General features: G+C 30.9%; 1 protein-coding gene across 1 annotated transcript; it reads right to left on the bottom strand.

Moving 5' to 3' along the window:
• Positions 1 to 1,225: 1,225 nt before the first annotated feature.
• On the bottom strand, positions 1,226 to 1,722 carry LOC145312632 (uncharacterized). Its single transcript, XM_080151893.1, has one exon. It carries the CDS (start codon positions 1,616 to 1,618, stop codon positions 1,226 to 1,228), a length of 393 nt encoding a protein of 130 aa, XP_080008019.1. The 5' UTR covers positions 1,619 to 1,722.
• Between the last annotated feature and the right edge of the window lie 20,685 nt (positions 1,723 to 22,407).

Raw genomic sequence — 22,407 nt, forward strand, 5'->3', positions numbered from 1 at the left:
AAAAATCATTCTCTTAGGAGGGTGGTTGTACCCTCCCCCAAAAAATCAGGACCTATAATAAGCTACATTATAAAGAAGAACCATATCGGTTCAGTGGTAACAAAAGAATTAAAATTTATTTTAAAAATTTAATTTTTAGCCAATTTCTGAATCCTATAATTTATGATTATTTAAGTAAATGTTCTAAATTTTGAAGCGTCAATTATTTTTTAAAAGGCTCTACGAAGGTTAAACTATAACGTGGGATGATTATTTTTAATTTCAAGCGTGGCTAGTATAAAACTTTAGTATGTCTGTCTGTATATTCTTTAAACCAGATTTATTGACAGTTGAAATCTTTGTTACCAGCTAATAATTTTTCAGTATGACTTAGAAACAGATTAGAACCAGTTCTAAGCCATAATGAAAAATCATGTATAGCAATGTATTACAGACAATTTCCACAAAAAGTTTAATTTAAAATTCAATAATTTAATACCAGTTTTGTTATCCTGAGAATTCTGCCCATCGTGGCTAACAAAACTGGTTTTAATCTAACAATTTTTCATTTTGATATCCGCGGAAATATATCTATAAAAATATTTAAATTATCAGTCCTTCTCTGCTATAAAATGTTCGTGCTTATTGAAATATTAATTATGTTTGCGCTACTTTTAGATAATATCTTTCTCGTTATATTTTATCAAATGCAGTTTTTGTGGTATGTAATAATTTGCCTTTTTAGAATTAATTGATGTTTTAGATATCATAATCTTACAAAATATGTAATGCATTTCTCTATACGTCCGTACGTCCATCCGTACATAACGTAGAGATCTTATCGTTAATTTAGTCATGTTATAATTGTCCTGTTGATTCCAAATTTTGCATGATAATTACTTTAACAGTTAGGTACGATTTAGAAAGTGTGGCAACGCTATAATCGTGGCCAGAAATAACTTAAAAATAATAATCTATTTATAATGTTATGAAACTACATTATAATTCTGAGCCTTCGCTTTTTTGGTTATTTCTGTCCTTTTTGTTAATGTAAAAAGACATCATTTTGAGAAACTTTGAGTACTTTAATTAAGAACCCGGTATTAGTGTCGGACTGATTATGACGTAACAAAAAAAATTAGCCAATGAGAGGCTACTATGAATTTTACCATTGGTCAATAATGTCCTCTCATTGGCTAATTTTTTTTGTTACGTCATAATCAGTCCGACACTAATACCGGGTTCTTTAATTAAACTTGATTGGTTTGTGTTCAATCTTTTCAACCAATAATATCAACAAATGGAATAATGTACATCCCTGACTAGTCTCCCTCTCCTCGCCCTCTGTCTCTCCCTCGCCCTCCTCCTCCCTGTCCCCTGGGTCAACCCAGTAGCTGGACCCCTCCACCACAACCTGGGGGTAGGGACTAGGACCCTGCAACACGTTGTCCAACACGCGGGAAGCCGGTGGCCTTTGTTGTTGTTGTGAAATAAGCTGATTTGAGTTTCCCGCATTTTCTGTTGTAACACCGACAACATTTGGTCGATTCAAAGTTCGCGGCATCTCGCAGCGCTGATCATCCAGGCGGGAGGACTGCAGCTTGTCCAGCAGTTCGAACAGCTCGGACATCGAGGACATGTTGGTGGTGTGGGTGTTGCCGCTAGAGGGTGCTTGGTAAGGGGTGGTGTGAGCTTGGGGGTTGTTGCTTTGGTGGTTGTTGGGCAGTTGGGAGTTGTTTAGCATCCTAGCTGAACATTTTAAGTTGTTTTAAATTATTTATTACAGATAAATGTTACGAAACATCATCCAAGTACATGTAGAGATTAAAAAAAGCTAATTTGTAAATGAAAAAACAAATATTAAGATAATTAAATGCATTTATATTAGAATGCGCTGTGCATTATCCCTAACTATTAATCTATCCAATCTATCGACAATCCATGTTAGATTTTGTTACTGTAATTATATCAACACAGAACGTAATGTCACCTTATTTATCAAAGGAACTCTTTGAATACATGTATCTAAAGGGATGCCACAATGGCCGATAAATTGATGTACATCCACATTGTTGATACACAAAAATACCCCTTGTATAGATTACATTTGGTGGTTAAAACGTTTGGACACTCCACTTAATGAACTAACCAATCAAGATTTTAAAAAGTCGCCATAGTTGTTAATTCAACGAATGAGAAAACGTTAATATACAACTGTTGGGACTAGTGTAATATACAGCTCAATGTCCCCTTTCTCCCTGTAATTATAGTCACTTTTCTGTAATCCTACTTTGTTGACATTGTGACTTTAAGTCAAAACAAACTTTAAGTTTAACTGGGTTGCAACCAGGGAGGGGGAAACTTTGGGCCGTTTATCACAATAGTCCCCAAAGTTTTATAATAAGATTTTCTTACTTATTAGTTTATAAACTTTGGGAACTATTATTGAATTTTGATTTTTTGGTCATTACTAATTGTAATCTTAACTAGGGATAATTTTGAGCAACATCATTTGGGATGTACTTAAATTATCATCATTATCTTATCCCTTTAGATCCCTGGTTGCAGCGCTAGCTATTTCAATCTTATCAATCTTCATAATAGAACTTGCGATGAAGAATTAATAGTAAAGATTTTTATCTACCTTTTACGCCTAACTTACACATCTCATCGAAAACAGGGAATAACATAATATTGACAAACCGCTGAACCGATATGGATCTCCTTTAATTCCTTGGAAAGTTTGTTTAAAACTACTTTGAGGGAACAAGAGAAATCACCCCTGGAAAACACAACTATCCTTTATTTTTTTTACTGTTTCTTATAAAACTAAAATTATAGAATGAGGGGGGGGGGCAAGGGGGAGAGCCGACTCCTCCCTCAAGTACCCAAAGAGGCTTTTGGAGGCGAAGTCACTTGTAATTTATCAAACTACAAACATATTACGTGAAGGGGAATATGTACATTCAACTGATTTATGTCGATTAGTTGATTTTATTTGAAGTGGTCTAAACTGACTTATGATAAATGTGAAACTAATTTGACTGATATTTAAGTCTATATTAGGTCCAATACTGCAACCGAATAACGCTATGTTGATAATAACGTATTTATTTAGAATTCTTATTTCTCTCTCAGAAATGTTTTATCCCTTTCCTTCTCCCCTCTCTCCTTGATGTTGTAAAATTACCCTTGAAAACCCTACTAACCCCAGTTAAGCTTTGGTGCTGTTATTGTATTAACATAGCATACTAATCCAGTGTAGGAAGGGATAGGACATTGGAGTGTGAATTATACTTGCACTAAAGTGTCACAGACACATTTCTATTAAAAATTTGGGCACTTTACCAAATCCTGACTATTAGTTGCCTTATTTTTAGTTGCGTCCATAGCCTATCCCTTATTATAAATTTGATTTAATAACGATACCTCTCTATAAATGCGATGCCCTCACTTTTGTGAAGTGTTTCTGATATTAGAGTAAAACACTAGAGGAAGAAAGGGTTAAATAACTGTATCTCCCCATCGCGACCACCTTGTGCAACCTTTCTATTGGGTCATTGAAAATCAACCAATAGTGTCGCTTATATTAACACAGCCAAGAAGCAGAAAAAAATTTAGAAGCAGACGAAAAGTGTCTTTGAAATAGTAGGGGAGGTAGTTGTCTGTATATACATCTATACTAAAGATCTGTTTTTTAATGTACAGAAGGGTTAATTTTATTTTGACATTGGGGATATAATTAATTTGTCGTCCATAGTCTTATCCCTTAAGATTTCTGACAGTACCCAATGTCAGTACCCAACGTCTAGGTTTAACAGAGACCCAGTTGCCACTTTATATTCAGTAAGTGTGCCCCTTTTTTATGGTTATATAGTTGGTATATAATTTTCAAGTTTTAAAATTGCTTTTGGATTGATATTTTGCGCAAAAGATCTTTTACATGTTTATTTCATGTACGTCATTTACGATTAGTTGTTACACTGACAATTTACCGATTCAGTATGACTTCTAATCCGATTAAAATCTTTAAAAATTTCCATTTATTCTTCTACCACAGTGAACAATTTTATGATGTTGTAATTCTGTAGGTAGCCAGCAAAACAGACAAAAATAATTGAAGAAAACTATTATTATCTTGTATAGCTAGCGGCTGCGTCTCTTCATAATGAGGATTTGAATGGAAATGAACAAGAAAATAGTCTAAAACCATCCCAAGAACTACATAAAACATTATAGCCTAAAACTACCTGGTACCTATGTAAATATAAAGATAAGGGATTTTATTATTCCGTATTTTTGTCACGCGCCTGACAAGTAGCTGACAATGGGAATTGAAGCATTTAATATCTTTCTTTTTTTGCTATTGTAAAATCGATTTATTATTACTTGGATGTTGTACCAGATTTTCATGTACTCTGTTAAAATGATGGTTGCAGCTGGCTACATAACGACAACCCCATCCACCACCTTTACCGCATCCCCTCCCCTCTTAATTGGCGAACAAACTGACCAATAAATTAGGTCCGTATTAGCAAGCTAATTTGATGGCATATTTTCAACTGTTAATATATCCACGTATATTCTATATCCATTTATTATAAAGATATTTATATCTTTTGACTTTTAGTACAGCATTAAAAGCTAATCTTTTTGTTTATTGATCAAATAAAAACTTATTTTTAAATATAGATGAAAGTAGCAAGGCAATAATATTTTATAAAATGATTGGTTGGTATCTTATAAACATTTTTATTTAAATTAAAACAACTTTATTATGCCTAGGGTAAGAGTGTTGAAGTTTTTCTTTTCATTAAGTCATTACTCAATTCTGAAAAAATATAAATATTTAGATATCTCTTTATCTATCTATCTATCTATCTATCTATCTATCTATATATCTATCTATCTATCTATCTATCTATCTATCTATCTATCTATCTATCTATCTATCTATCTATCTATCTATCTATCTATCTATCTATCTATCTATCTATCTATCTATCTATCTATCTATCTATCTATCTATCTATCTATCTATCTATCTATCTATCTATCTATCTATCTATCTATCTATCTATCTATCTATCTATCTATCTATCTATCTATCTATCTATCTATCTATCTATCTATCTATCTATCTATCTATCTATCTATCTATCTATCTATCTATCTATCTATCTATCTATCTATCTATCTATCTATCTATCTATCTATCTATCTATCTATCTATCTATCTATCTATCTATCTATCTATCTATCTATCTATCTATCTATCTATCTATCTATCTATCTATCTATCTATCTATCTATCTATCTATCTATCTATCTATCTATCTATCTATCTATCTATCTATCTATCTATCTATCTATCTATCTATCTATCTATCTATCTATCTATCTATCTATCTATCTATCTATCTATCTATCTATCTATCTATCTATCTATCTATCTATCTATCTATCTATCTATCTATCTATCTATCTATCTATCTATCTATCTATCTATCTATCTATCTATCTATCTATCTATCTATCTATCTATCTATCTATCTATCTATCTATCTATCTATCTATATATATATCTATCTATCTATCTATCTATCTATCTATCTATCTATCTATCTATCTATCTATCTATCTATCTATCTATCTATCTATCTATCTATCTATCTATCTATCTATCTATCTATCTATCTATCTATCTATCTATCTATCTATCTATCTATCTATCTATCTATCTATCTATCTATCTATCTATCTATCTATCTATCTATCTATCTATCTATCTATCTATATATCTATCTATCTATCTATCTATCTATCTATCTATCTATCTATCTATCTATCTATCTATCTATCTATCTATCTATCTATCTATCTATCTATCTATCTATCTATCTATCTATCTATCTATCTATCTATCTATCTATCTCTCTATCTATCTATCTATCTATCTATCTATCTATCTATCTATCTATCTATCTATGTAAATGTATCTTCCCCCTGTAATTTCATTTCAATCAAAAAATGTTGAACTAATTCTTTGAACTTCCTTCCTCCTATGATCATATAATGGTAACATCCCTTGTTTCACAAGTGGTACCCAAAGTTTTACTAGATTTTGAAACTTTGACCAATGACAAGCAATATAAATTTAAATTGACCAGTATTACGTTATTTTTTTGGGCACTACCATTCATCAGTTTCCTTAATTTTATCTCATTCGATGCCTTACTTTTAAACTTTGATTGATTGGTATAAACCAGCAGTTTCTCAATAATTTACTTTATTTATTGGAATTGTACATCTATAAATCGTCTATTGTTTTGTCCATTAAGATTTTAGGCCAGTCCAAAAGGTGGGATGATATTATTATCCCTTTTCCAAAATTATGGATTTTGCACATATAATTGTTGTTGATATAAAGAAACAAAACATTTATGTGAGCTTTTAGATGACTAGGTATACTTTTGAAGGCATTGGTAGATATTTAATCCTAGTAAAAGTTATTTTGACCCTAAAGAAGTCAAACTCACTTTTTCATAATGTTAAGATTAACAATCATCAAAGAACATTTGGTTTGATAATCGATATGTTGCACCGGATTTTTTATGCACTCTAATAAAGTGAGCCTCGCAGCTGGCTAAAATAACAATATCCTCCTTCCACCCCCTTCACCAAATCCCCTCTGCAACTACTGGATTAACGAACTGACCAATAAATAATGTTCATATTAGCAACCTAAACTGCCGATCAATTTTCCCCTGTCTAAATATCCACGTATGTTCTATATCCATTATTATGATTCTAAGCTGTTTAATGAGATAGAAAAGTAAAAGGATGAACGTCTGTATGTTGTATTAACTACTAAATCTCTACAGTGATTTTTAGAGAAGATTTAACCTGGTCCGAACTGTCTGGTTAAAGTAAGTACCGTTTTAACAACTCTTTTTTTGGGAGAGAAGTTTCAAAATTTGTTTCGCCAAGTTGAATTCAAACTTTGGACATGGACTTTTATTATCAAAACAATTGTGTTATTTTATTACTACACAATACCTGTAACAACATATTAATATATGCAGAATTACAAATAATTTACGTTGATTGTTAATGTTGCGCTAATTATGGACATACTTGTTTTTGTTTTTCAAAGATATTTGTCTATGTTTATGGCTGTTATAAGTGGTATATGGCATACATATAAGATTCACCACGGATCTAAAGGGATAAGACATTATTGGATTAGTCCTGGGAAGGTTTATAACAATTTTTGAGGATTATACCACCTTCCTTCTAGGAAAAATTGCCAAAAAATACACAAAAAAAAAATATTTAAAAGGGTCGCCAAACATATACAAATTATTTCTTAACTGAGAGATATTTTAAAAGGTATTGAAGCCTTACAAAGTGTCTCAAACAATTAGCCATGTTACGTTAAAAATATGAGGGATGAGAGGAGAAGAAGTAAAGAAAACCCCTAAAAAAGAGATGGATAATCCCTAATTTTTATGACGTCACATGGCTGATTTTTTAAAGACACTTTGTTTCAAGGTATTAAATCTAATCTGTAATAAAATATTTCATAAAATACGTTTTATTTGCATCAATAGATATTTTTAATTACTAAAACCCCTATATCCTAAGAATCTATTAATCAATCAATGTATAAAACTCATATGATATCAAATATTGTTGTCTTATCTGATAAATTAGTTTTGAGAATGACTTGGACAAATAATAAAAGGTTAATTTACCTCCATATACAAATACATGATATTTAATACAAGGAATAGATAACTTTCCGCGAATTGAAAAAAAGAAAATATTAATTTTAGGAAGTTACATTGGAAAATTATACTGGTACCCAAAGTCTTATGAACTTAAAGTTTTGGTTACTTTTAGTGAATGTTGATTGGTTGGTTTACAACAAATGATTTAAATCTACAGAAAAGGGAATTTTGTTTATCATCATTGGGGATGTTTATGAACCTATCTTCTTGAATTTATTATCAAATATCCTTGTTAATTTAGATTAAAAACAAATTAAGAAATATTTTGAATTCTAAACTAATTTCTAGGGATACTCCCCCCCCCCCCATCCCCCCATAAGTTCTGATGGAATTGTGCAATTGATTAAAACCGCGCCCACAAAACTATGAAGCAATTGAGGGGGGGGAGGGGGGTGTTGCAAGATTATTGTCTCACTAAGAAAAACGTAATTTAAATAACAAGCAATGACTACGTTTTCTGTGGTGTTTAAAGATAATGGTAATTTTGTTAATTATAAATGGAGTATACATTAATCCATTGTCCATTCCTTGTTTTAAGCTTTAAGATTAGTATAGATTTTAAAACACTTCTAAACTGTTCTATATTTTTATTTTTATTTTGAGGATTTTTAAAAGTTTGAGAGGGTAATCTAATGTATTTTTAAATTTTAAGGGGGGTAAATTGATGGGTTTCAAAGTTTGAGGGGGATAAAAACCCCTTTATGTCTCCAAGTCAAGAAATGTGTCTAAATATTAATGTGGCAAATCCATGGGAGAACCCTCACACAAAGTTAAGCAATTAGCATCTGGCTAACCAAAGTTTTATATTCCTAGGTGGGGAAAATCAAACCATAAGTCAATGGCAAAAGGTTAAATCTTTGGCCACGGACCTATCTTACAAATCAAAGCTCGTGGATTTTCACTAAGATTCTCAAAAAAATATGTTTATAGCTATTTGTCGCATCGTATTATGGACAGTTTTCAGCGGATATTAAAATAAAAACTTTTGCATATCCCATCAACCAACAGCTTTAAAAAACCATGAAGGCCCTGGATAACAAAACTGGGCTTAATTTTATGGTTTTCATTTAATCATTCGTGGAAAATTGTCTGAAATACGATGCTATACATGATTTTTCAGTAAGGCTGATAACCAGTTCTAATCCAGCGAATATTAATCGGTTTCGGATTTATTCTAGAAAATGCTTTGTAAAAACTGTTGTTTGATGGGATAGGGAAAGTTTTTCTACAAAAATATTGAAATAATAAATAAGTTATTTATATCACATTATATAAAGTAGTAGATTTTTTTTCGTTAATGCTATTAACAATGACAAATAAACCAATATTTAAAATTTTAGGGAGTCTGCGGTTGGATTCAAGTATTTTTTTCTTAGATATAATGGTTTTAAGCCATTTTTATGTCCTTCCAACATTCCAATAAAAAAAATAGTAAACATTAAGTAAAATATAACTTTTTTTAAAGAAAATATTTCCTTACATTTTTAAATGTGTTTGAAATGTATTGTTGAGAAACCCATATTAAGAATTCAATTTCAATATGAATGTATAATCTTGGATAAAAGCTGCACTGACTGGCTACACAGGCTACAGCCAAAAAAAAATAGTGCTCATACCTTCCAACAAAACAAACTTTTTAAAATTTGCTTGAGTGTGTCTGTCTTTAATGAAATAATAGGGGTTTTTGCAGGGATCTAAAGGGATAAAAAATAGTCAATAAATTGAATTACATCCAAAATGATGATACACACAATTACCCCTTCTGTAGATAACAAATTAATAAACTGACCATTAAAAAATCAATAAAAGTCTCCAAAGTTGTTAAGCCAAATAATAAGAAAACGTTATCATAAACTTTAGGGACTACTGTAATATAATAAACAGCCCAATGTCCCCTTCCTTCTTAGTTTTATGTAAGCTAAAAATTAATGAGAAAATTAAAATAAAAATATTAATATTCCTTCTTTTTACCCTTCCTACTTTTTGCTATTTTAATGTTACTCTTATTTTACTGTAAGTAAAGACAACAAAGTTTTAAAAACTCTTTTGTGTTTCATAAATAAAGGATGATAGAAAAAGGTTTTAAATATGTATTGTATATATTTCTTTTATTAAGAAATACATATGTAATTTCATTTTATCTGATATTAATATTAGATTGTCTTATTCGTTGGCTAAAAAAATATTATCAAAACTCATAATTATAATCTACAAAGTGATCCTTTTTTGTTTATCATCAATGAGCATGTACATCAATATATCTTTTATTGTCTCATCCCCTAAGATCTCGCAAAAAACAGATGTCGTTTACTATGTCCTTTTATATAAATTAAGTAGTAAGGTTTTTTTGTTTGAAGCTTAAGATCTCAATAACTAGTAAACCGATTGGGATCTTTCTCTATAAGCTTCACAGAGGACCCGTGAGGGTTTTAAGCTATTTGTCTAGCCCTTTTAGTCCCATTAAATACAGAGCCCCTAGATGCTAGTGGCGCTGTCGCAAGTACTTTATTATTTTTAAAACAAAGAAAAGGAAAAAAACCTTGAAAAATCCGTCCAATTTCCTTCTTCTATATTTATATTGTTTTCCCATAGTATCTATCTATCCATCTGTTTGTCTGTATCCATCCGTCTATCTGTCTATCCATCTAATTTCCTTCCTATCTATATTGATTTCATGATTTACCCATCTTGAGGGGGTGTTCCTTTAAATAAACCAATAATATTATAGCAAACAAGGATGACAACATCAAAAAAAGCAAAGCACTGAAACGGTAGGACAAACGGACATTAAAACTTGTATAGTGTCAGAACTGAATAATCAGAATATAAATGTATAATAGTCGAAGTTTAATTGTAAGTAAATGTGGACGTACAAACATTCTGGTAATGATTATAGAGTTGCTACGCTTTCTAAATTTTCCTAACTACTACAGGAATCACCATGCAAAGTTTGAAATCGCTAGGACAACTTTCACATGCCTGAATTAACAAAAAAAGCTATCTGTCTCAGACGGGCGGACGGACGGACCTATGGACTGACTCTAATTATAGAAAAGCTTCGCTTTTAAAATATTAACTGAAAGCTTTAAAGAGTAGATGGTATTTATATAGATCAATCGTGAACAGTAACCATGTATTCACATATAATAAAATGATATACTACTTTTCCTAATTTTTGTTGCAATATACCAACACCGTTTAGAGTGATTTCCTAAGCATTTAAAAAATAGTTGATCTTGAAAACTGAAAACTTATAATTGGTATTTTGAATATCCTTTATTAGCTTTGTTTAAAGTTTTAATAATTCATATATTCAAGAAATAGGTGCTAGCTATAAGTCTGTCTTTTTAAAAAACGTCAATAAACCATTTTGAAGCTTTTCAACAAGCCAAATAATTCCTGAGGAATAAAACATTAGAGTAGAATACTAGAGGGGGAAAGGGTAAAAAACTGTATTTCCTTATCCCAAATAAACTTGTGCTAACTCTCAATTTGGCCTATGAAAATCAACCAATGGTGTCTGGAATATAAACACAGCCAAGTAGCAGAAAACAATTTGCTAGAAGACGAAAACGGTGATTGAAATATTGGGGGAGGTAGTTACATCTATACTATAGATCTGTTAATAAGACGACAAATTAACTTATGCCCAAATAATTACGATGACAAAAGTATGACTTCTAAATATTAAAATTATTGATATAAATAACAAGGATGACAAAATCCATAAAAGCGAAAAACTGAAACGGTAGGACAAACGGACATTAACACTTGTATAGTGTCAGAACTGAATAATCAGAATATGAATGTATTATAGTCAAAGCAAAATTGTAAGTAAATTTGTTGAAAAACTGCTTGAAACAGGATAAGGTTTATGGATATACCTACATTTTAGGACTTGATTATAGAGCTGCTTCGCTTATAACATTATACTTTGTTGTCCCAGGAATCAATATACCAAAATTTAGATCAATCGGATAATTAGATCATATAAAAATTTGTTGTTAAAAAAGTAAAATAATCAACATGCTTAAAATGGACATACGGACATTTTGGTAATGATTATAGAGTTGCTACGCTTTTTAAATCGTACCTAACTACTAAAGGAATCACCATGCAAAGTTTGAAGTTGATAGGACAATTCTAACATGCCTAAATTAACGAAAAAAGCTATCCGTTACGGACGGACCGACCCTGTTTATAGAAAAGCTTCGCTTTTAAAGATGAAATGACTAACTGATTTTCATATCATCTCAATGTCAAACAAATATAAATATTTCAATAACGGATTTATAAGATCATTTCCTATGGTGGGGAAAGGAAGGCATAGGTAACTGCAAGATAATTTTTCATGTTACTAATTAAATATTAATGTTATACAAGTTCTTTATCAGATGTAAGAAAGGACAGAAAAGTAGCTTTGAAACTATACTAAGATCTAAATATAACAAGGATGACAACATCCATAAAAGCGAAGCACAGAAACGGTAAGACAAACGGACATTAATACTTGTATAGTGTCAGAACTGAATAATCAGAATATAAATGTATAAGAGTCAACGCAAAATTGTAAGTAAATTTGTTGAAAAACAGCTTGATTAAGGATAATGTTTATGGACATACTTACATTTTTAGGACTTGATTATAGAGTTGCTTCGCTTATTACATTATACTTTGTTGTCCCAGGAATCAATACACCAAAAACCAGATCAATCGGATGATCAGATCACATAAAAATTTGTTGTTAAAAAAGTAAAATTATCAAAATGTTTAAAATGGACGTACGGAAATTTTGGTGATGATTATAGAGTTGCTTCGCTTTCTAAATCGTACCTAACTATTAAAGGAATCACCATGCAAAATTTGAAATCGATAGGACAATTCTAACATGCCTAAATTAACGAAAAAAGCTATTTAAAAAAGTAAAAAAAATCAACATGTTTAAAATGGACGTACGGACATTTTGGTAATGATTATAGAGTTGCTACGCTTTCTAAATCGTACCTAACTACTAAAGGAATCACCATGCAAAATTTGAAATCGATAGGACAATTCTAACATGCCTAAATTAACGGAAAAAGCTATCCGTTACGGACGGACGTACGGACGGACGGACGTACGGACGGACCGACCCTAATTATAGAAAAGCTTCGCTTTTAATTATAGAAAAGCTTCGCTTTTAAAAATAATATAGCCTAAAACAATCACAAGACCAATGTTAAAATTTCCTATAATGGAGACCTCAATTTGCTAAGTAGTTATTGAATTATTAAGCTACAGAGAAAAATACTTAGTACTTTATATAAAAGAATACTTAAAGGATTAGCTATTTATTTTGTGTTTTGGGAAAATAAAGGAGGTAGATTGATTTATCTTACAAATATTTAACACTTTATCACTGTTCTATAAATTCAAAAGTCTCAAAACCTTGAAATGGTATTATAAAGTTTATTAAGGAGGGAAAGACAATGAAATAAAATTAATCTACTTACTCCCCAAAATTTGCCCATACTTTTGTCTTTTTTTATAATTTATAATTCATTAAATTTTTATTCGATAGCTTTCTGGCATTGCAATTGAACTTTAACAACAAATAGAAATGAACAAGAGTAATATTGAAGTGGGGTGTAGGTTAGGCTCAAGGGCGTACAAGCATTTACATTTGGGGGGGGGGGGGTAAAATTTCAAAATTCAAAATTTGGGGGGGAGGTACTCAATCCTTTACACCCCCCCCCCCATTAGACGTCATTGTACACCCCCTTACTTGGTCTTTATATTTTCTAAAATCCTACAAGTTGAAAAGGTTTTCACTTAGGTTCGAATGAATATAATGAATGAGTTTCAAATTCAAGAAAGTCATAGACACATAAATATTCTTTCAGGACAGACAGACAGACAGACAAACATGTATATCAGACAGTCATACAGATAAACAAACACAATTATACCAAAGCAGACAGGCATACAGACATACAAATAAACAAGCAAATATACTTACAAGACAGACAGACAGACAAACATGTATAAAGACAGACATACAGACAAACAAACAAAATTACTTCCAAGACTGACAGGCAGACAGACAAACATATTTATACTTGTTGATGTAAATGTATCGATGACAACAAACATAGCATGATAGACAAAAATCAAAGTGTTGTGACATTGTAACTTAAAATCTAACAAACGGCAAATAAGAACCGCTTTTACTTCATATGATGTCCTGTTATATAAAGTAGTAAGTTTTTTTTTGTCTTAGGCTTAAGTTCTAAATGATTATTGGGTTCTCTATTTTAGGTAAGGTTCACAAAGGTCATGTGATGGTTTTAGACTTTTCTTTATTTTTAGTCTTGGGATGGTTTAAGCTATTTTTTTGCCCTGTCTCTTTTACTTTAAATTCAAGGCCCTCAGATGCTAATGACGTAGCCGCTAGTCATAATTAAGGAACAATATTTGGGTATACCTATCGTAACATTATAGGGATATAATTATCCATATTTTGAGGTTTTGTCGGGATACCTGCAATTTTTAGGATCATTACGCATAATCATTGTATATATTGTACCCAGGGATTAAGGGGATATGCCAATAATTGATAAACAAACATTCCCCAAGTTTTTATATGTCTTTGCTATTAGAGTAAAACACTAGAGGGAGAAAGGGTTAAATAACTGTATCTCCCAATCGCAACCAGCTTGTGCAACCTTTCTATTGGGTCATTGAAAATCAACCAATGGGTTCGCTTATATTAACACAGCAAAGTAGCAGAAAATGATTTAGAAGCAGACGAAAAGGATCTTTGAAATAGTAAGGTGGGTAGTTGTCTGTATATACATCTGTACTATAGATCTGTTTCTTTGCTGATAAATAAATGGGGGGAGTTTGGGTTGGGTTTTTAATTAAACGCCGTTGTTCTCTCCCTCCCTGATATTAAACCATTTCGTTTATCTTTCAGACACATCAAGAGCCTTAACGTTCTTTTGTTACTACTTAATCTAACATTTTTTTTTGAAATTTGAATTAAACTGAGGTACTAAATAAATCTGTCAATAGTGTAGTAGAAATATAATAAATAGAAAAAATATTTGGAGGGTATAGGCAACTAAATCAAAGTTTTAACTAAACTGAAAACTACAAAATTTAAACAGTTGTTCACGAGATATCAAATCGCAACATAGATACATAAAAACTTAAGTCTACGATTAAATTGTTTTAATTATTTTGTATGAACGCCAAAAGACCCAAATCACCACCGTTCCCTTTTGCTTAACCTTCTGTGGGTCGTGGGGCAGGTTCGGGGCTAGAGCGTGGCACACGATTATGATCCTACATTAACTTCCAAGCTAATAACCCAGCAGGGATAGGTTTTAACAAGAAAATTTTTATGATCTCTAAATTTGTTAAATCTTGGTGCATAATAGTTATTTCGAATCGTAATATAAACAACTTTCCGCGGTATATAAAATATTTCTTTTTAAAAAAAAATTAGCCTAGAAAATCGGTTAATTCCAGCGGTTATTAGTCGTTTTCGAAGCCATACTAGAAAAAAAACTATTTTGTCTACAACTTTAAGCAAAAGCAATCTTGAAGTAGACGAAATGGATTGTTTATTCACATGCTCTTGCACAATATTGCAGTAATTGTTATCCATATAGAAAATTACATGATATCTCACAGAAAATCTTAGTTTTTACTAGCAGAAAATAGTTTTTCTTATATAAAATACTCCTTTAATATTTTTTAGGAAACTTATCCTTTTCATCCATAAAAAGTATTTTAGGTTTTCAACACATTTTTTAAATGGATGTCTACATTGAGGAATAGATAGATAGAAAAATATACTTAAACGATCAATATAAAACATCTATCTATCTATCTAATTATTTATCTATTTATTCATCTATCTATCTATCTATCTATCTATCTATCTATCTATATGTCTATCTATCTATCTATCTATCTATCTATCTATCTATCTATCTATCTATCTATCTATCTATCTATCTATATATCTATATATCTATCTATCTATCTATCTATCTATCTATCTATCTATCTATCTATCTATCTATCTATCTATCTATCTATCTATCTATCTATCTATCTATCTATCTATCTATCTATCTATCTATCTATCTATCTATCTATCTATCTATCTATCTATCTATCTATCTATCTATCTATCTATCTATCTATCTATCTATCTATCTATCTATCTATCTATCTATCTATCTATCTATCTATCTATCTATCTATCTATCTATCTATCTATCTATCTATCTATCTATCTATCTATCTATCTATCTATCTATCTATCTATCTATCTATCTATCTATCTATCTATCTATCTATCTATCTATCTATCTATCTATCTATCTACTAACCTGGCTTATAAGATGTAAAGCTTCTCTACAAAGGCCAGATTCCTCCCATAACTTCTTCATTCAGACTTATCTGAAATAATTTCAAAGATTAATATATAAAATAGTTATTTATCGCATCGTATTATAGACAGCTTTCCACGAATATTAAATGAAAATTATAAGGTTCAAGCCAGTGATGTTAGCCCTGATGGGACGAAGTAAGTTTTTGTATCAACCATTCATGATCCATCTCCATCTCTTTTTTAGGGGTTTTCTTTCCCACTTCAACTCTCATCTCCCTTATTCCTATAACGTCACAGATATCAAAAGTGGTGCAAAAGTGATACAGATTGGGCTTCGTCAGCTTAAATGAATGTAAAATTTAATGTAATTTTATAAAGGTATAGTTCTTAGAACACAATGTTGTTAATCTGTTTATTTGCAGGAAGGCAAAGTACATATTGAGATGTTTATTTCACTAGTCCCCAAAGTTTTATAATAACGTTTTCTTATTTGATGGTTTAACACCTTTATGGTTTTTTGATTGGTTGATTAATCAAGTTGAGTGTTCAAACGTTTTAACCACTAATTGTAATCTAAAGAAGGGGTGATTTTGTGTATTATCATTTGATATGTACAGCACTTTATCAGCAATTGTCTTTTCCCTTTAGATCCCAGGTTTATTTGACAGACACTAGAAGTAGGCTTTAAAAGAGTATTTTAACAATTGAGCGTCATTTTAAAAAGAGCGTATAGATAAAATGTAAACCATGACCACTTGTATGTTATGTCAAATAGTCGACATAAACAATTGCCATTATATAGAATGCTAACAAAGTTTAATATGCCACAATGGATTTATTATTACTTGGATATTACACCAGATTTTAGAAAGCAGCTAAAAAAGCGATACATTTCCCATCCACCCTCTTTTCCCCTTTCCCATCTTCTCATATTGGATGAAAGAACTGGCCAAAATTTTATCTTTATGTTAGCAACCTAAATTATCGAAAAAATTTCCCCTATCATAACACCCACTATATTCTATATCCATTTCCCAAAAAAATATATTAAGAGCGCTAAAGTATTTGCTTTTATTGGCATGTTTGTATAAATTCATGTTTAAAATTGCAATAAAAAGTTAACAATGGAACAACTTTTTTATATTTAATCTTAATGATTGTAGGGGATTATAATCAAGGATCAGTAAAAAGATTCAAGAAAATAAAGATTCCTAAAGTGTAGCCCTGCGGGACACCAATTTTCTGTATGTCTAAAAAAATAATCTTAACGCAGAGAGGTAGGGGACATTGTTCTGTTTATTACACTAGTCCCAAAAGTTTTATAAAAACGTTGCATAACAACTCTACGGAATTTTATTGACTTTTGATTGGTTGGTTCATTAAGTTGAGTGTTCAAACATTTTGACCACTAATTGTAATTTACAGGGATATTTTTGTGTTTAATTATTGGGATGTATATCATCAAATTTTCCCTTCTCTGTTAATCTTATATTAATTGGTTAGTTCAATCCTTAAATGTTCTTTTTTGTTTTATTTTAAGAATGCAACTCACCATTCTTGATTTAAAGTGGATAAAAGTTAATCATGTTTTCTTTCTTAAACTCTTTTATTTAACAACACAAAAATTGCTCCCGGATCGGTAAATTAAACAAGGATGACAACATCCAAAAAAGCGAACCTTTAAAATCAGAAGAAAGGACAAACAAACAATAACTCTTACAGAGTTTCAGAACTTTAAGAACATTAATCATTAAGTCTAATGAAAATTGTAAATACATTTGTTAAAAAAATACAGGATACAGTAAAGAGACATATTTTAATTTTTAGGTTTTGATTAAAGACATGCCTCGCTTTGAATAAAAAATATGCTTTTAGAAAGATAATAAAAAATAATTTTAAGACCCATGATAAGACAATGGACAATAAATAATTAATGTACATCCCCAATGCTGATAAACAAACTTACCCCTCATAGACTAAAAGTATTGGCAAAAAAGTTGGACAATGGAAGTTTGTATCAACCAATCAAGATTTACATAAAAGTACCCAAAGTTGTTAAGCTATCAAATAGGATAACTTTAAAACTTTGGTTACCGGTAAAATTTAAAGTCCAATGTCCCCTCCCTCCCTGGTCTATCCATAAAGTCAAAGAGAGGGGACAATAGGATGTTTATTACACTAGTCCCCAGAGTTTTCTAATAAAGCTTTCTTATCCGTTGGCTTAACAACCTTGGGGACTTCAGTGAATTTTGATTAGTTGATTCATTAAGTTGAGTTTTCAAACGTTTTAAACGATTAATTATTATGATTAAGTACATCAATTTATCGGCCATTGTCTTATCCCTTTAGATCCCTGAATAAAGTGGAACATAAAGGAAATTTGAATAAATTAGGTGAAATTTAAATACTCTTTATTTGCAAAATTAATTATCATGTTAACATGCAGTTTCCCAAGTAGCGATTGTGAGACCTAAATTAAACCCCTAACCTCCTTCGATTTCAGTTCGAAAAGAAAGTATAAATTACTAACGACTGCACTTCTTGATTCTGGAAGCTCTTTATTTAAGGGAGGATGGAGGTAGCAGTAAATTGGCCAAAAATCATCCCAATACTTAAATATAAAAAAACGACTATTTAAGAAATTATTTAAAGCTTTCCTTATGCGGAGAACTTAATCGGTTCAGTTGTTGGCGTTATCTTATTGTATAAAAAATTCTACTCAATTTAGTTTTGTTCGCCCTGAGAGGCCTAAGGCCTGGGATAACAAAACTGGTATTAGTTTTATGCTTTTTTTTTCGATAATTGTGCAAAATTGTCTGTAATACGATGCTGTACATGATTTTTCAGTAAGACTGAGAACCAGTGCTTATCCTGCGGATATTAATCAAGGGAGTTGTTGAGGGTGGTCCAATCGCTATAGCAACAATCATACTTGTTAACATATGTGTGTTTAAAAGTCTCATTGTTTTAACTTAACAAGTTGCCCAGGGGTGGAAAAACAACTAAAATCTTTTAGAAATAGAGATTTAAATAAAATTATAAACTTTATTTTTCTCCAACAAAGCAAACTCTTTTTTTAGCATGCTGTAATAGTTACTTGTCAGCTGTCTGCAATTATTAAAATAAAAATTATAAGCTTAATTTTTGGTTTTATGATATTCCTTTAATATTGGTGGAAAATTGTTTGTGATACGATGCAATACATAATTTTTCGGCATGGCTGAGAACCGGTTCTAATCCAGCGGAAATTAATCGTTTTCGAAGCAATACTAGAACTGTTATTATCAAAGAATATCAGTGTTAAAGCAGCAAACATGATATCGTAATTAAATTTTTACTTATTTTGGATCAGTTTTGCACAGGTTTCCCAGTACATAATTAGGTAAGAAGGTCTCCAAAGTTTATTAAGAACGATCTACCATTTATTGGCTTAAAAACTTTGGGTACTTTATAAAATCAAACTTTACTAGAGATTTAAAACTGCAGGGGAGTTAACTTTGAATATCATAATTGGGGATGTAAATCAATTTATTGTCCATTGTCTTATCCCTTCACATCCCTGGTATGCGGGACATATATTCAGTGCCGTATTGTGTTACATTAATAATTGAGATAGTATATATTCAACAGAGAAACAGAAAAATAGCCTTAAACCTTCTACAGATAAACGTAATGAACATACATACATACATCCCGATTCTTTAGTATGTATGTTTTCTTTGTATCCATTTTTTATTCATTTTCTATCCATTTCCTATACATTTTCTATCAATTTTCTATCCATTTTCTATTCTTTTTCTATCCGTGTTCTATCCATCTATCCATTTTCTATCCATTTTCTATCCATTTTCTATCTATTTTCTATCTATTTTCTATCTATTTTCTATCCATTTTCTATCTATTTTCTATATATTTTCTATCGATTTTCTATCCATTCTAATCGATTTTCTATCCATTTTCTATCCATATTTTATCCATTTTCTATCTATTTTCTATCCATTATTATTTAGTATCTCCATATTGTTGGCTGAGATTGAAATTATGACATTGACAAGATGACATTTCTGCATAGGGGAAACATCACAGAAAAATATGATTAGAAAAAATTGAAGATGATTAAAGTCCCTTCACAGATTATGACGTCATACGATAGAATAGCCAATGAGATGCCAGTATACACTGTAATTGACCAATGGCAAAATATATGCTGGCCTCACATTGGTTATTTCATCGTATGACGTCATAATCTATGGAGGGACTTTAATAATCTTCGAAAAAATTGACTTGAGAGGTACGCTCCTAAAATATAGATAAAACCTTTCTGGGACCTTTACGAATCATTGCAGAAAAGGATATCCATGTCGGTCCAACTGGCAGTTAGATCTTTTAGTACAAACATACTTACAGATAGACATACTGTTACTTTTATAAAAGGATTTAATTTTGTGAACTGTTTAATTTTGACAATTTACTCGTTTTACCCCGATCAGTGTAAAACATTAGAGGGGGAACGGGTTAAATAACTGTATGTTCCCATCCCAAAGACCATGTGCCGACTCTCAATTAGCCAATAATATTAGAAATATTATCATAGCCAAGGAGCAGAAAACAATTAGCTATCAGGCGAAAAAGGTCCTTGGAAAAAGGAGGCAGGAAGTTATCTGTATAAACACATATACTATAAATCAGTTGTACCCCGTATAATATCTATAGATTATTTTTCTATGACTAAAGAAATAAAGCAAATGGTGTGTGCTTAGGCATAAGTGTATAATGGATATAATATACGTGGATATTATGACAAGGGAAATTGTTTTGCTATTATGGACCTCATTTAATGGTTAGTTCGTTTATTCAGTAAAGGCGAGTGGATAAATTTAACAAAAAGAAAGAAAAACTAATAGAACTAAATAAGCATAAATTCGAGATAATAATCTTTTAAAAAGGAGTGTTTTCTGCAGTAGCGAAGCTACTTTTTTAATATAGTGTGCTTTTATATAAAACAAACAGGGTAAATTTGTTAGTTATAATTGTCATACCGATTTAAACATGTTGTTTATTTAATTTACATTACATGAAATTTATATAGAATTTTAAAATATTGATTTCTATGACTATAAGGTAATCATTTTTACCCGTAGTACTATTTGATTATATATTTATTATTATGCACTGAGTTAATTCTTATAATTTTCATCTTTCTTAGTCTATGGCAATATTAAGTACTTTATTTTCAATTTAAGTAACTTTATGGTTAGTTTAGCTTCGCCTTTGCGAATGTTGTCATCCTTGTTTACTTAAAATTGTATTTAAAATAGTGTTAAAACCACCAATAAACATCGGGGAATAAACAAAGAAATTAAAGTTGTTATTTAATTGGTAAGTGTGCCCCCCCCCCCCCCCCCCAACTAAGGGAGTGCTTATCTAATAATTAGATTTTTAAAGAGGCGAGTCTACTCTATAAACGTGATTTTTTTTAATTCTGCGTCCTGGAGATACGGAAAGTGTAATGTGTGACGTCATAAAAATACGTCTTAAAGAAAGGATGAGAGGAGAAGTGAGAAAGGAAACGCCAAAAAAGATATGGATTTAGACGTATTTTTATGACGTCACATTTGACACTTTCCGTATCTCCCTGAGTAGAGGATGGATAGTAATAAAATAGCCTCCAACCATCCCAGGATCATTGTGAAGCTTCCGGAAAATGGAGAATTTAAACGGTTTAGCGAACAACGTTATCTTATAGAACTAAAAAGTTATGGGAGGGGGGGGGGGGTAATTTTTTATACAGGTGATTTAACTTGGGAGGTTTATTGTATAGTTATAAACCTTAGGAACAATGAGAAGCAACCCTGTAAATAAAAACCATATCGATTCAGCGGTTAGCCAGATCCTTCGCTACAGACAAAAAAGCTTACTACTGTATGATAGGATTATTGCTGTACTACTTATTAACATAATTATACTAGTTAATGCTGAAATGTTTCTAAAAATTTCTTTTGAAAATTTAAACTTTGATGCAAAAAAAGGGAGAAAACTTAATCTTATATAAAGTCTGTAAACCAAGTCACAAAACTATAACAAAATTTTTTCAGTTTGGCTTCGAAATCTATAATATCCAGTGAATTAGAACCGGTTCTCAGCCATACTGAAATATTATGTATAGCATTGTATTACAGACAATTTTATACGATTATTAAAATAAAAGTCGTAGCATCAATACCAGTTTTGGTAGGCCGGGCCTTTGAG

This window comes from Acartia tonsa, chromosome 2 (assembly GCF_053477335.1).
Source record: "Acartia tonsa isolate MP-2025a chromosome 2, ASM5347733v1, whole genome shotgun sequence".
Lineage (NCBI taxonomy): Eukaryota > Metazoa > Arthropoda > Copepoda > Calanoida > Acartiidae > Acartia > Acartia tonsa.